At 32.6% G+C, this 12,806-nt stretch overlaps 2 protein-coding genes across 3 annotated transcripts; both read right to left on the bottom strand.

Annotated features, from left to right (window-relative positions):
* Positions 1-1,676: 1,676 nt before the first annotated feature.
* Positions 1,677-6,912, bottom strand: LOC132720616 (uncharacterized). The gene is made up of 5 exons (XM_060704774.1): positions 6,590-6,912; positions 5,755-5,866; positions 5,123-5,197; positions 4,301-4,378; positions 1,677-3,917 (listed from the first exon to the last, which is right to left on the bottom strand). Exons 1-5 carry the CDS (start codon positions 6,755-6,757, stop codon positions 3,652-3,654), a joined length of 699 nt encoding a protein of 232 aa, XP_060560757.1. The 5' UTR covers positions 6,758-6,912; the 3' UTR covers positions 1,677-3,651.
* LOC132720614 (tumor necrosis factor receptor superfamily member 14-like) lies at positions 6,912-11,127 on the bottom strand. Of its 2 annotated transcripts, XM_060704772.1 has the most exons (4): positions 10,257-11,124; positions 9,556-9,750; positions 7,844-7,919; positions 6,912-7,232 (listed from the first exon to the last, which is right to left on the bottom strand). In XM_060704772.1, exons 1-4 carry the CDS (start codon positions 10,717-10,719, stop codon positions 6,914-6,916), a joined length of 1,053 nt encoding a protein of 350 aa, XP_060560755.1. In that variant the 5' UTR covers positions 10,720-11,124; the 3' UTR covers positions 6,912-6,913. The 2 variants fall into 2 exon arrangements, with proteins under 2 accessions (XP_060560755.1, XP_060560756.1); XM_060704773.1 differs by lacking the exon at positions 7,844-7,919 and having other exon boundaries at positions 10,257-11,127.
* Between the last annotated feature and the right edge of the window lie 1,679 nt (positions 11,128-12,806).

The following is a 12,806-nucleotide window of genomic DNA, read 5'->3' as shown; positions in this document are numbered from 1 at the left end:
GTCGATCAAAGCAAGAAATAACACCAAAGTTACACAGAGCCTTCGGTGATTGGTCGGTTGTTTTTCTTACGCCAAATTACACCCCAGTAACACCCCAGTTACACAGAGCCATCGGTGATTGATCGGTAGTTTTTGTAGCCAAATTATGTACTGAACCGATGACAACGTATTTAACACCGATATCACCTATTGGTCACCTGTTTTCCACCTATCAACTGCTATTGGGGAAAGATAAGTTTCATCGGTGAAAAATTACCGATTGGGATTTTTAAACATGTTTAAAATTCTCAATCGGTGAAAATATTTTACAAATAACCGACAGCAACCTATATGCAAGCTTTTAATCACCGATATCGCCGATCGGACAAAGATAACCAAATATGAATCACCGGCCATATCTGACGGAAAGTGTTTAACCACTGATGACTAGCTATCAAACACCGATTAATCAGCGTTACGTCCGATTTAGCTCCGATTTACAAACGATGAAAACCGATAGTTTTTAGCATTTTAATCATCTACCCAACCCCGTTTGCGTTTGCTTTCTGTCACCGATGGCCGTTTACACAGAAAACCAGAAAAAATCACGCATGACAACCGATCATAACAGCGAGTAAATTTAAAATTAAATGACCGATTTGGGACCGACCGTCTGTGTAACTGGCCCCTAACACAGAGCCATCGGTTATTGATCGGTAGTTTTTTTAGCCAAATTATGGAGTGAACCGATGACAACGTATTTATCACCGATATCACCTTTTGGTCACCTGTTTTCCACCTATCAACTGCTATTGGGGAAAGGTAAGTTTCATCGGTGAAAAATTACCGATTGGGATTTTTAAACACGTTTAAAATTCTCAATCGGTGAAAATATTTAAAAAATAACCGACGGCGACCAATATCACGAGATATACAAGCTCTTAATCACCGATATCGCCGATCGGACAAAGATAACCAAATATGAATCACCGTCCATATCTGACGGAAAGTGTTTAACCACTGATGACTAGCTATCAAACACCGATTAATCAGCGTTACGCCCGATTTAGATCCAATTTACCGACGATAAAAAACGATGGTATTTCAGCATTTTTATCACTGATCCAACCCTGTTTAAGTTTGCTTTCTGTCACCGATGGCCGTTTACACAGTGAACCAAAAATAAAATAACGCATGACAACAGATCATAACAGCGAGTAAATTTAAAGTTTTAAATGACCGATTAGGGACCGACCGTCTGTGTAACTGGCCCCTAAAATCAGACTTGATAAACGATCAAAACAGTCGGTAACTTTGAAATGAACCTGCCGATTGGTGACCGATCATGTTACATCGTGTTACTAGCACATAAGGCCGTGGGCTTCAAACCACTAGCCCTTCGCCGCTGTGTGTTCGACTCCAGCCAGAAACTAAGAATTATCTCATGCGAGAAAGCTATCAGGTAGCTTACGTAACATCGGTGGTTCTATTGATGTATCCGCTTGTGCCTGAAATAATGCACGGGGGAGGAGGGCACCTGAGGTTTTTCTCAACTAGTAAAGTTTGATAAAGGCCATATGACATTTGCGCTGTTGGTTCGACTTAATTAAACTCAAACCAAACCAAATAAAAACATTTAAAAGATTTCCACGCCTAATATCAATATTATTAAATTTATTATTATGAAATTAACAATAAACGATAAATATTTAAGCTGCAATAGAATGAGATTAAAATACATAGATTACAATTTATTTATATAAAGTCTCATTTATATATGGTAACCTAAAATATAATTTACAGAAACATTTTTAAATGTGTAAAATTAAAACTTATGGAAAATAACATAAATCATTTATGAAAAAAAAATATATTGAACTAGCTACATGTATACATCTCTTCAAACAATAATAACAATATGAAATTAAAATTAACATATAACTGTTTTATCAAATAATACCAAAACTTATTAGGAAAATACGATTTACACTGAGATCTAGTGTATTGTTGCTTTACATTGCATGCATTTAAAACAAACTGTTGTTTCTTCTGGGATAGAGAACATATGCATCGAAATATTACATATAATGTCAGTACTGATACATATAATGACAACATTAAAACATATAATGGCAATCTTGATACATTTAACGGCAATATTAATACATACAATGCCAATATTAATGCAGGTAATGACAATATTAATACAAATTATGGCAATTATTAATACATATAATGGCAATTCTGATACATACAATGGTAAAATGAACAGATATAATGGCAATATTAATACATCTAACCTCAATATTGTTATATACAATGGCAATATATATATATATATACATATTATGGCAATTTTGATACATATTATGGCAATATTTATACATCTAACCGCAATATTGTTACATGTATATGTAATGGCAATATAAATTCATATTATTGTTTTACATTGAAGGATATATTGAGGTATGATATCATATAAATAACACATGACTGTCGAGTAGATAGAGGATATTGTCACCCGAAGAACTGGTATAATACCCCGATGCGCCAATATGGTGGCAAATTGGAGGTATGTAGGTGTTATCTCCCTTACACCCAAAAAAAGTCGTCTGAAAAGACAATTGCCACTAAATTGGCGCATCGGGGTATTATACCAGTTCTCGGCTTGACAATATCCTCTTTCATCCCGACAGCCATTTGTTATTTATATAATAGCACATGTTCGTAATATACGCAGCAACGATTTGATATATACATGTATATATGTAACTGATTTGATATATATATAATTATAAAAAAGGTATATAAATAAAGGAAAGTGACATTACTAAATTTACAATGAAAGATAAAGTAATACTCATATCCATTGTAATAATTTTATACATTTTATTGCAATAACTACAAAACAATTTGATAGATAATGTACAGTTTTTTTAAATTGTTTGAAAACAAGTATGCCCAAGTTACGTAATGGATTTATATAAGCCTTTCATAGTTGTTTAACCATTACCCTGTTTGAACGGATAGTTAGCACTAAAGACTCACATTGTGACATCGGGTCTGGCCCCTTTAATTTGTGTCTTTCTAATTTCAGATTTTCATCTCGATATCTTCAAAATTGAGCATTGAGACTGGTCAAAAATGGAAACTGAACAAGTTTATTTAAAACTTCAGGGTTTATGGTTAAACTGTTATTCAGGCAATGCCTCTTGTAAAATAATTTACCAAAGTCATTTTTTGCACCTATATATATATTTTTATAATACAATTGAGATACACAGAATCTCTAAAGAAAGCCCAACACGACTAAATTGAAATCAGTCCAGGCTCAGTTTAGTGGTAACTGCAAGCCAAAATATCATGTAATATATCGTCATCTTGGTACAATAATAGGTTAACTCCTATGAATAATTGAAGGAGTAAACCCGTTACCGCACTTATGTGACGATATCTTAGTCATTGTCTTGGAAATGAATTGTCTATATTTTTTGTAAAATTATATTTATATGTCATTCGTTAACTTATACACCCAGCATCATCATCTTCACACTTGAAAGATTTTAGATCTTCCATTTCGGGATGTCCACCTTGAGCTAGGTCATTTTCTTTTATGCCAGTGTCTGCATCTTGAACCGACAGATCATTTCCTGGATAAAGTGAATTGTCATTTCAAATTTGTGCAATCTCTGTATCAAGCAAATCATCATCAGCGTCCAACAGATGTTTATCTTTTAACTTATCTATAAGGTCAGCACATAAAGCGTTATGGTTGTAATGTTTCATTGCGTCTATCACATCTTTTAACCGAGCGTTTGGGGTGGCCTGTCGCCAGCTTGTCAATATTTGGTACATTCTTTCATTCGGAGGTACATTTCCTTCTCCAGAGTTTTCTATTTTCGCGTCAATTGTCTTGTAAAACTCTTTATTTGTGTTAGCTAGAAATCAAATATTTTAAAGATTATTACAACAAAAACAAACCATGGTCGAGCAAAAACATACAATGTATCTGAAATTGGGATTAAATACTTATATGTAATTACTGATATTTTATTTTTGAAAATTAATTTAATTTGTTGGACATTGCTTACACACACTTTTGCGAGGAATATTAAAACAAATAATCAGACGTTATTTTATCTACTCCGTCGGTATTTGCATACCTTTATTTAAATCTCTATATTTTTACAGTAAAATTGAAATCACTACCGGTAGGCAAACAAACTGTATTGTTTTCAGGTTTGTGAAGTGCAAGTGCATTACAGATCTAAAGAACGTTAAATTACATATACAAATATAGTTAAAAAAGAACATCACTTACAAGCAAGCCTTCTAGCGAAAATTTTGAAATCTTGAAATCGCATGTTGCACTGCAGGAAGTCAAACATTTCATACCAGACTGAAGAAATGCCGACAAAAAAAGAAAACATTTAAAATTGTTGACAAATTGAAGGACATATTTTAAATTTTCCATACGAGAAATTTCCTCACTGAATATGCATGCACATAATAGAAGACATGTTAGTACATAAATCCTACTAGTAATATACACTCACAATTACCTAAATCGACATTATTAGAAATACCAATTAAGCTTGGCACATCGGCTTTAGCTCCTCTAATTCTATCAGCATGTCAACAAACATGCATTGTTACAAACCAAATGCTATTCGGAAGATTGGATTTTGTTAGAGTCAAAGCAAACTTAAAGGGACTCCACTGACGTCCCAAAGCCTTAAAACATGAATCATGTTGGGCACTAAAAACAAAAAGATATGCATAAAATAGAAAAAAAAGTTATTTGTCTATGCTACATTAAATAGAACATCAACCTCGACAAATCATGATCATTTCCAGTCACATTACGTCAAAAAATCTCAGTGGGGTCCCTTAAACTAACGTTGTATAGTTGTTCACGTGGATCGTATGTCATATCATTGTTACTAAAGTTTCTCTATCAAAAAGTAGTACATATTCTCACGTACAAAATTAAAGGTCATTCCTTCGGAGACGATGTCTTTAATCAAATACGTGTTCTGATCTAAATACAATTACAATGTAGTAATAGACATGAAATTGATATTGTGAATCCATCTCAACAAGTTATTTTCCCATATAAGTGCAAAACATTATTTAATCTTACTCGTGAAATGATGATTCTCTTCTGTTCTATTTGAATCTATTCCAGCAGTCATACTATCAGACGAGGCAGCAGGTTCTGAAACGAAATATGCATTGGCTTATCAACTATCTGGGATTTATTCATGAAAAATCCAAATTTCTGCACTTGTTTTTTTATATTTTATTATTTATTTTTTCGTTTTTAATTTTCTACTAATGACTTAATATAAAAGTTAATAGTGCTCGGAGGCACTACCAAGAATAATCTCAAGTTTTGTCTATCTCAGTTTTACAATTATGACTAAAAACCAGTCCCAAGTGTTTTTATGAAATGTACACATCAGGAGTCCATTGTTGTATTTAAGTTCAGTTACGGCATCATGTTCTCGATATTTAATAATCTAAACTAGTTCATCATCTCTTATAAACCATATTGATAAACTGTTAAAAGACTTGTATGTTTACATTATATAAACAGCCATTTGTAACCAAATAAAATCCGTTCAAATATAAGTGTCCGGGGACAAGTCAGTAAAATTTCAAGCAACACAAAGTTGTCGACGCCAATTTGTAATACTAACATGTTATCTGCATGTATTTTCCACAATCTTAAACCTCTTTTCTTTGCATGTTTTACATTTTAAATGTATTTACCTATGACGTCTCGTTCTGTGTCAACTGAATCTTTCTCGATTGAAGTTCTTTGACTTTGCATACCTTCTCTTTCCTGTCCCAAAGAGTTCACAGGTCCATCACCACGTCTTTCCTAATAATAAAATTGCATGACATAAACACTGTAGCATTCCATATCAATTTTTAATATCAGGATGTATCGACTACAAGTATTAGAGGCAACAATTGAGAATACTAACTTTGTTGAATAAATATGAAAAGAAAGGCAAGGCAAAGGCCCGGACTGTAGCTTATTACTACTATTAAAGCAGCATTGATAACCAAGAATTGTCTTGGGTTATTTCGGTTTTTCTATCTATATAGATCTTTAAAAAAAGCAAAGGTAAGTACTAAATGTATAGTACTATAGAAGTTAAAGAGGACTTATTTAACGAACACTGGGCGTATGTTATGTTAATAAGGCGGGATCGGTCATGGTAACGATGTAGATTGAACTAAACATAAACATTTTGGTAACATAAAATATGTTTGAATATCATAATTAAAGAATCTTAGAATTCATTAATGTTTGCATTAAACATTATACTTCAGTATCGATTAAAGATGTGAGTGTAGGTCACGTTTGCTTTATGGTAATATTTCTTACAGTTCGAGGCCTAAATTTTGCAGGCCAGTAAGCCAGAATAATATTAATAAATAATTTTACAAAATATTTGATCGATAAAAAATGCATTTTTGTTGTGAATAAAAGTGTACTTTGTATAACAATCTTTAAGTATTTTTTTAATAATATATGATAACCAAATTTGTATCGTATGCATTTTGCATGATCACATCTAAGACAAATGTAGCTTACCATGCCATCAAATCCAGCTTCTTCCGGATGATTACTATTTCTTTCTTTGTCTACTTCTGGTGGCAGGGTGCGAGGTGCCACTGCGGAAGCATCAACTGTTAGATCAGTGTCATTAGATAGACTGTCTTTATCATCTGTGAAGCCTTTGTTGGAATAACTCAGCTTCATTCCTTTGTTTCGACATGATTCTTTTGAATGAATGGAACAACAATCACTTTGATTGGAAGACAATTCGTCAGGATTTTCATCATTTTTATTTTCTAAAGTTCTCTTTATCTCTTTGGTATATGCACAGCTTGACTGTGATTGTTTTGACGAAGAATTTCATGTTTTCAGTTGAAATATGACTTCATCTTGGCCTTTACTTTTTTCCATTTCCAATTTATCTTCTGAGTCTGGATCGAATGCTTGGTTTATAATGAATGAATCGGTGCCATTTTTAGCTGGATCGTTTTGTCTTTCACCAGACGCTGGAGTGGCTTTCTCGTCATTTGTATTGTGATTTGTTGTTGTATCACGAGAAAGGCTAAAACTACAACCAGGTCCTGTATTAGTTGTATCAACATGACTCGGGCTATAGTCATTGCCAAGTCCCCGCTCAGCATTTTCTGGCTTTTCACCTTCAATGTCTTTTCTGCACCTCCTTCAAAGTAATCAGATGCAATTAGATATTCAGGAATTACAGAAAGATGGCTTTCAAAGAAGAACTTTTAATTTTCTTCTTTATATTTAAAGTAAGTTACAAAATTCAAACGTTTAATGTTACAGGCAGTCTATGAATATACAATTATGCACATGAATATCTATCTAACAAACCAAACAAAACAAAAGTATCATGACGAATGAAAGAGGGACATGAAATTCGCATAAAAATTGCATTACGTTACGGTTTTCTTTTCTTTTTTTATTATTTTTTTATTTTTATATTTATGAGTAAAATGTTTTTGTAAATCCATATTACAAACTGAATGAAATTTTGCATATAAAGTAAAAATACACGTTTAGTTGAATTTACACAGTCATGTACAGATTTAATAGATTTAAAATGTTATGCTAATTTGTTTTCATGCTATGGAAGTTTTATGCGATCTTTTTTAAAAACCCTCGTATGTATAAATATATGATAATATGCAAAATCAAAAAGATATATTTTGAGTTATATTTGTTTATGCCGATGCACTTATACAAATGAATTATGCTATTTCTAGAAAAGAAAATATGCTTTAAAGATAAATTGATGAAACAGCCTTATACCTGATAACAAGAATAACTATAAGAACAGCTATAACTGCTACTACCGCAATTACTATTCCCACAATAGCTTCGGGTTCTAGAGAAGGAAAGTAAACAAAACCATGCGTAAATAATAAACAACATGCAATGATAAAAACATAAAATATACGAGTCTAACAGCTAAAGTGGCATACGCATATCCTATATATCCCGGGACAACCATTTCTAAATCAAAACCTAACTTTATTCAGCGGCGCTGATGTCATGCATTAAGTAAAATGTTGTTTAAGGAATAGATCTGTCAATTCTGTAGGCATTGTTGTAGAATAATGCACGGTTCGAGTTTAAAGGCGCAGGAATATAATCATACAATCACGAAGGCCGATAACTATAAAATCACTGTTTACGATATAACATTTCTTAAACAATTTGCCAAATGTAACTATATCAAAAACGTCACTTGCTTGAAATAGTGATATTATTTTATAAAGTATATGATGCGTAGATTAACCATTTACATTAGTTTTAGGTGTATCAAAAATAAGTATTTGTTATAAGTAATGTAACACTAAATATCAGGCTTTACAGAGGGGTCCTTATCAATAAAATCCTAATTTGTTATTTTATTATTTGACACAAGCTTTGCCGATCTTGACAATTCCCATATTTGGTAATGGAAGATAAATTGGCTGTGATGGCAGGGTACATTTATCATTTAACTAGCGTACCAAAAGGTGACATCTTCTATTGCATTTTTTGTACAGATAAGCAGTAGCCATACCAATGCTTTATACCGTACATATAATATTATATGCAAGATCGCGATGGGTTAAAAGAGTAACACTTAGTAAATCAATGCATTAATATGCAAAAAAAACAAAAAACATTTTAAGCTTCGTTACCCCTACAATTACCTTGATAAAGCTTATCTTTTTAGTAATGGTTGTCGCTGGATATAATGATACTTGAAAAGCATATATTGCTTTTTGTTTATTTTTCTATAACTATATTTCAATAGGTAATTTTAAAACTTCATGATATATAATTTATGCTTAATCCGAGGAAAAAAGTTGAAACAAAACTTATGCATGTATTTGTTATTTCCTATTTGCTTTATTGAAAAACCGTATATCAGGGTTTTTTCGCGAGTATCTAATTTTCGCTATATTCGCGTGCAATGAATATCGCGAAAAATATAATCGAATAATTTGCCTTCAATTAATAATGGGATTTCGTGAGTTTCTGTGAAAACGATAAATCTGTGACAAAAAGAGGGGTCTCTCTTTGTCAACAGAAAAGACGTTATTTGTGCAAAACAAAATCTCGAGAAAAAGATTTGCTAAAATTATATTACTGCCGGAGTCGCGAAATTTGCCGTACGCAAAAATAACCTGATATACGGTATTTAACACTTTAACTGTAAAAACGTGATCTCTGTCTTTAAATTTGAATGATATGTTGTGCATACATAGTACATTCTTTACCCAACTTCCATAAAATGTAATACAATTGCAAACTAAGCAAAAGATTTTAGAGAAATATACCTAGTAATCAAATAAAGATGACAAAAAGACGATATGCTGTTGCCATTCATATACATTTACATGCTTTTGCAAACACAATTTATAGTTCTAATAAACTCTAAATCAGAACAACACAAATGAAAATAAAATCTAAAAAAAAATACAAATAATCTATGGGAAAAACGTAATTTATTGCAACCAAACACAAACCTAGACCATCGGAAGACTTCTCGTTTTGTGGTTTGGGCTGCTGTTCTTTGCAAACAGTATTATTAAAAGCTGTGCACTGTGTCTCTATAAAGGTGTTGCAAGACGAGCACGGAACGCAGGATTCAAAGGACAAGCTGTTAGAGTAAGTAAATCCATTTTCACATGGCACACACTCAGTATCGGAGGATGGTGTACCTTTGAAAAAGTACAAATGAAACCTAATTACCGATTGAGAAAAAAATCATTACATGTGATAATAATAATTCATAATAATAATAAAAAAATCAAATGATAAAATTTGACCAAAGAAATGATAATCCGTTTGTCAATTATAAGAAACAATTCAGTATAGGATCATTATTCAGTGATTACAGGTTGAAACAAGTGTACAAAATATAGTTACAAAATATCTAGTGGCAAGCTTAAAATCATTTTTCAATAATATTTTTCATAAAAAATGAATTATTTTACATGAAAAGCTATTATTAACTTCTACTTATTCCAACAGACTATACTAACAAAAATTATGTATTTGTTTATTAAGCAGCAACTTATACGGCTTTTGTAGAAGTTGTCGAAAAACTGATTCTCAAGTTTTAAGATTTCTGCAACTGTTTCAGTAAAATCTATGGAGAAAAAAGTTCCATGACAACTTTAAACTGTATGAATTCTAAAATGTCAAATTTATAATTGTTACATACCCTTTGCTACAACTCCATGGCCTTCCTCGCACTTTTGATGTGGCCTGCATTCTCCGTGATTTGGACCAATAACACTAGGTTTCCAAAAGTATCCTATTTCACACTGGCATTCTATATCACTTACGTCCGTGCAAGTCTTCACTTGGACTTGCCTTTTATCAGGACAATCCAACCGACAGGTTATACACTTCGGAGCAGTGTCACAACTTGGCATGTACGTCCCATTCCTACAAAGGCTACATTCAGACTGTGTGCCATCTATAATACAGTCAGACACTTTATGATGTCCCGCATCACATGGGAGACACTGATGACCATTCTCGGCAACGTATGTCTCGTTGCATGGTTGTGTTATCGCAATTACTGTAACACTGGTCAGTGAGAATATTACGAATGCGTACACAATCATATTGTTGCAGTCACAATAACTATATAATATAAAACAAAAACCCATAAGTGACATGAAGGAAGAAAGCCGTATGTCATGCAATGGCTATTTGCAGTATATTATTTGGTTTACTTTTTGTGCTCATCGTTGAAATATGAGTTGGCCTGATTTAAGTAATCAGAAAATAAGGTCCTTTAATTCGTTTGAAATAATTTTAATTTGAATCGTTCTAGAAAGGAGTGATCCCTTCAGAGCAATAAGATCAAACAACAGATAAGTAAAAATAGCAAATTCTGTTTATTTAGTCTGGTCTTTTACGCCCCTTAGCATTGACTTAAGCTTGCGGCAGTTTTATGCTTAACAGTAAACGCAAGGAATAAAATGACCTAAATGAAAAGAAAAATGCATTAACCCTGGGAAGACATCGTTGATTTAATGAAACGAAATAAACACCAAAATAACAAGTTCAGATCGATCAGATATTGTTATGTAGAAGGATAACTCAAAACGAGTCTGCATTTGTCATAATTGCTCTTGGGTATTCTCCCATTTAGCTCACACTAACCCCAAACTATGAAGAAAGATAGGGTAAATTTTCTATGATGCCTATTTGTTCAAGCAAAAACATTACATCTTTAAAAATGGGGGTAATTTTACCTTAATATTATAACCTCCTAGGAAATGAAACTAAGTTAGTAAGGCAACATATTACTATAATATTGAGTAACAATTACATCTGTTTGATTGATATGGAAAAAAAATCCACCAAATTTCATTAAAAAATAAAAAAAGGTATGGCAAATGTCCTATAATGCAGACACTGAGGTGTTCAGATCCACTATCAGTAAGGAAGTGTTCCCTTCCCTGTCAGGAGACCATTACTGGCATGGTATATGGAATCACAAAAAGGATACTGTAAAACTGATTTTTTCATTTCTACAGCTAAGAACTGTTCACTATTGACGGGAGGAGTATGCAAGTGGACTGATAGCTTAGCCGGTAGTCAGCTTCGACACTGTATTCAAGGGGTCCCGGGCTCAAGTCCCAGTCAGGCTGCATATTTAAAGTGTGTCTTTACACAATGTTTGTATAACGCTAATGACGTCATGTCAATTATATGCACAGATGTGCAATACCATATTTACGGAGTGGCAAAATTGGCACCGGTGTGTGATAAAGCATTATATTATCACACACCAGTGCCGATTTTGCGACTCCGTAAATATGGCATTGTACGGCCGTGCATATATTTTGACGTGACGTCATTAGCGTTATACAAACATAGTGTAAAGACATGCTAAATGTTAGCGTTAAACTATAGGCGCGTCAAAGAAAAATGACTCTGATTTCACTTTAAACGGTCTTTATTTTTAGTATGTGTTAAATAGAATATTATATTAAATTTGTGTATGTTCATTACTGAATTTATTGCACTCATTGAATAAAGTAAATATTATGCTCACCAGCTAGAGGTCGCATAATATAATTTTATTCAACTCGTGCAATAAATTCAGCATTGAACTTACACTCATTCAATATCCTCTTTATAATACATATTAAGCGCACGTCAATAAATTTCAATTTTAAGTGATATGAAAAATAATTTCTGTTGCGCTGTCTTTGTAAATCCAATAACTTTACATCACAACCGGTTTCCTTATTTTCCTCATTTTTTTACTCTCGACTACTGTTTCAGACCTAAAATAAAATTGCGTTCTTAATATTTATATATACTCATATATTGTAATGCCCTAGAAATTTTACCTTTTTTTGTGATTTCACTGGATTTCAGTAGACTGTTTATTTCTACTTTCACTTTTGTTCTGAGAAGATTTTTACTGGCGACAAGACAAGATAAATCATGCGGTGTCCTAATGAAACATACAGGACATCAACTTAAATCTACGTATTGTGCCAGCAATTTAATCATTCCTGATTCTGGAAGCTTTTCCCTTAATGTTATCCATTTCCCTTAATGTTATCCATGGAATCCTGTGTTTTTAATCTGTTTTCGTGACTTCTGTCAAAATAGTTTATTCCTTTATTTTACACTCAAGATTATATAGTTCGATTGTTTATGATGCAGCCTCACTTAATATATAGATATGCCTCATAAATCCATCTGAATTTAATTGTTAGCACTGTATATTTATAAAAATTTG

The sequence above is a fragment of the Ruditapes philippinarum genome, unplaced genomic scaffold (genome assembly GCF_026571515.1).
Source record: "Ruditapes philippinarum isolate M1 unplaced genomic scaffold, ASM2657151v2 ctg4404_1_1_1_1, whole genome shotgun sequence".
Lineage (NCBI taxonomy): Eukaryota > Metazoa > Mollusca > Bivalvia > Venerida > Veneridae > Ruditapes > Ruditapes philippinarum.
Note: the sequence above shows the minus strand (reverse complement) of the source record. Positions and strands in the feature narration are given on the sequence as shown.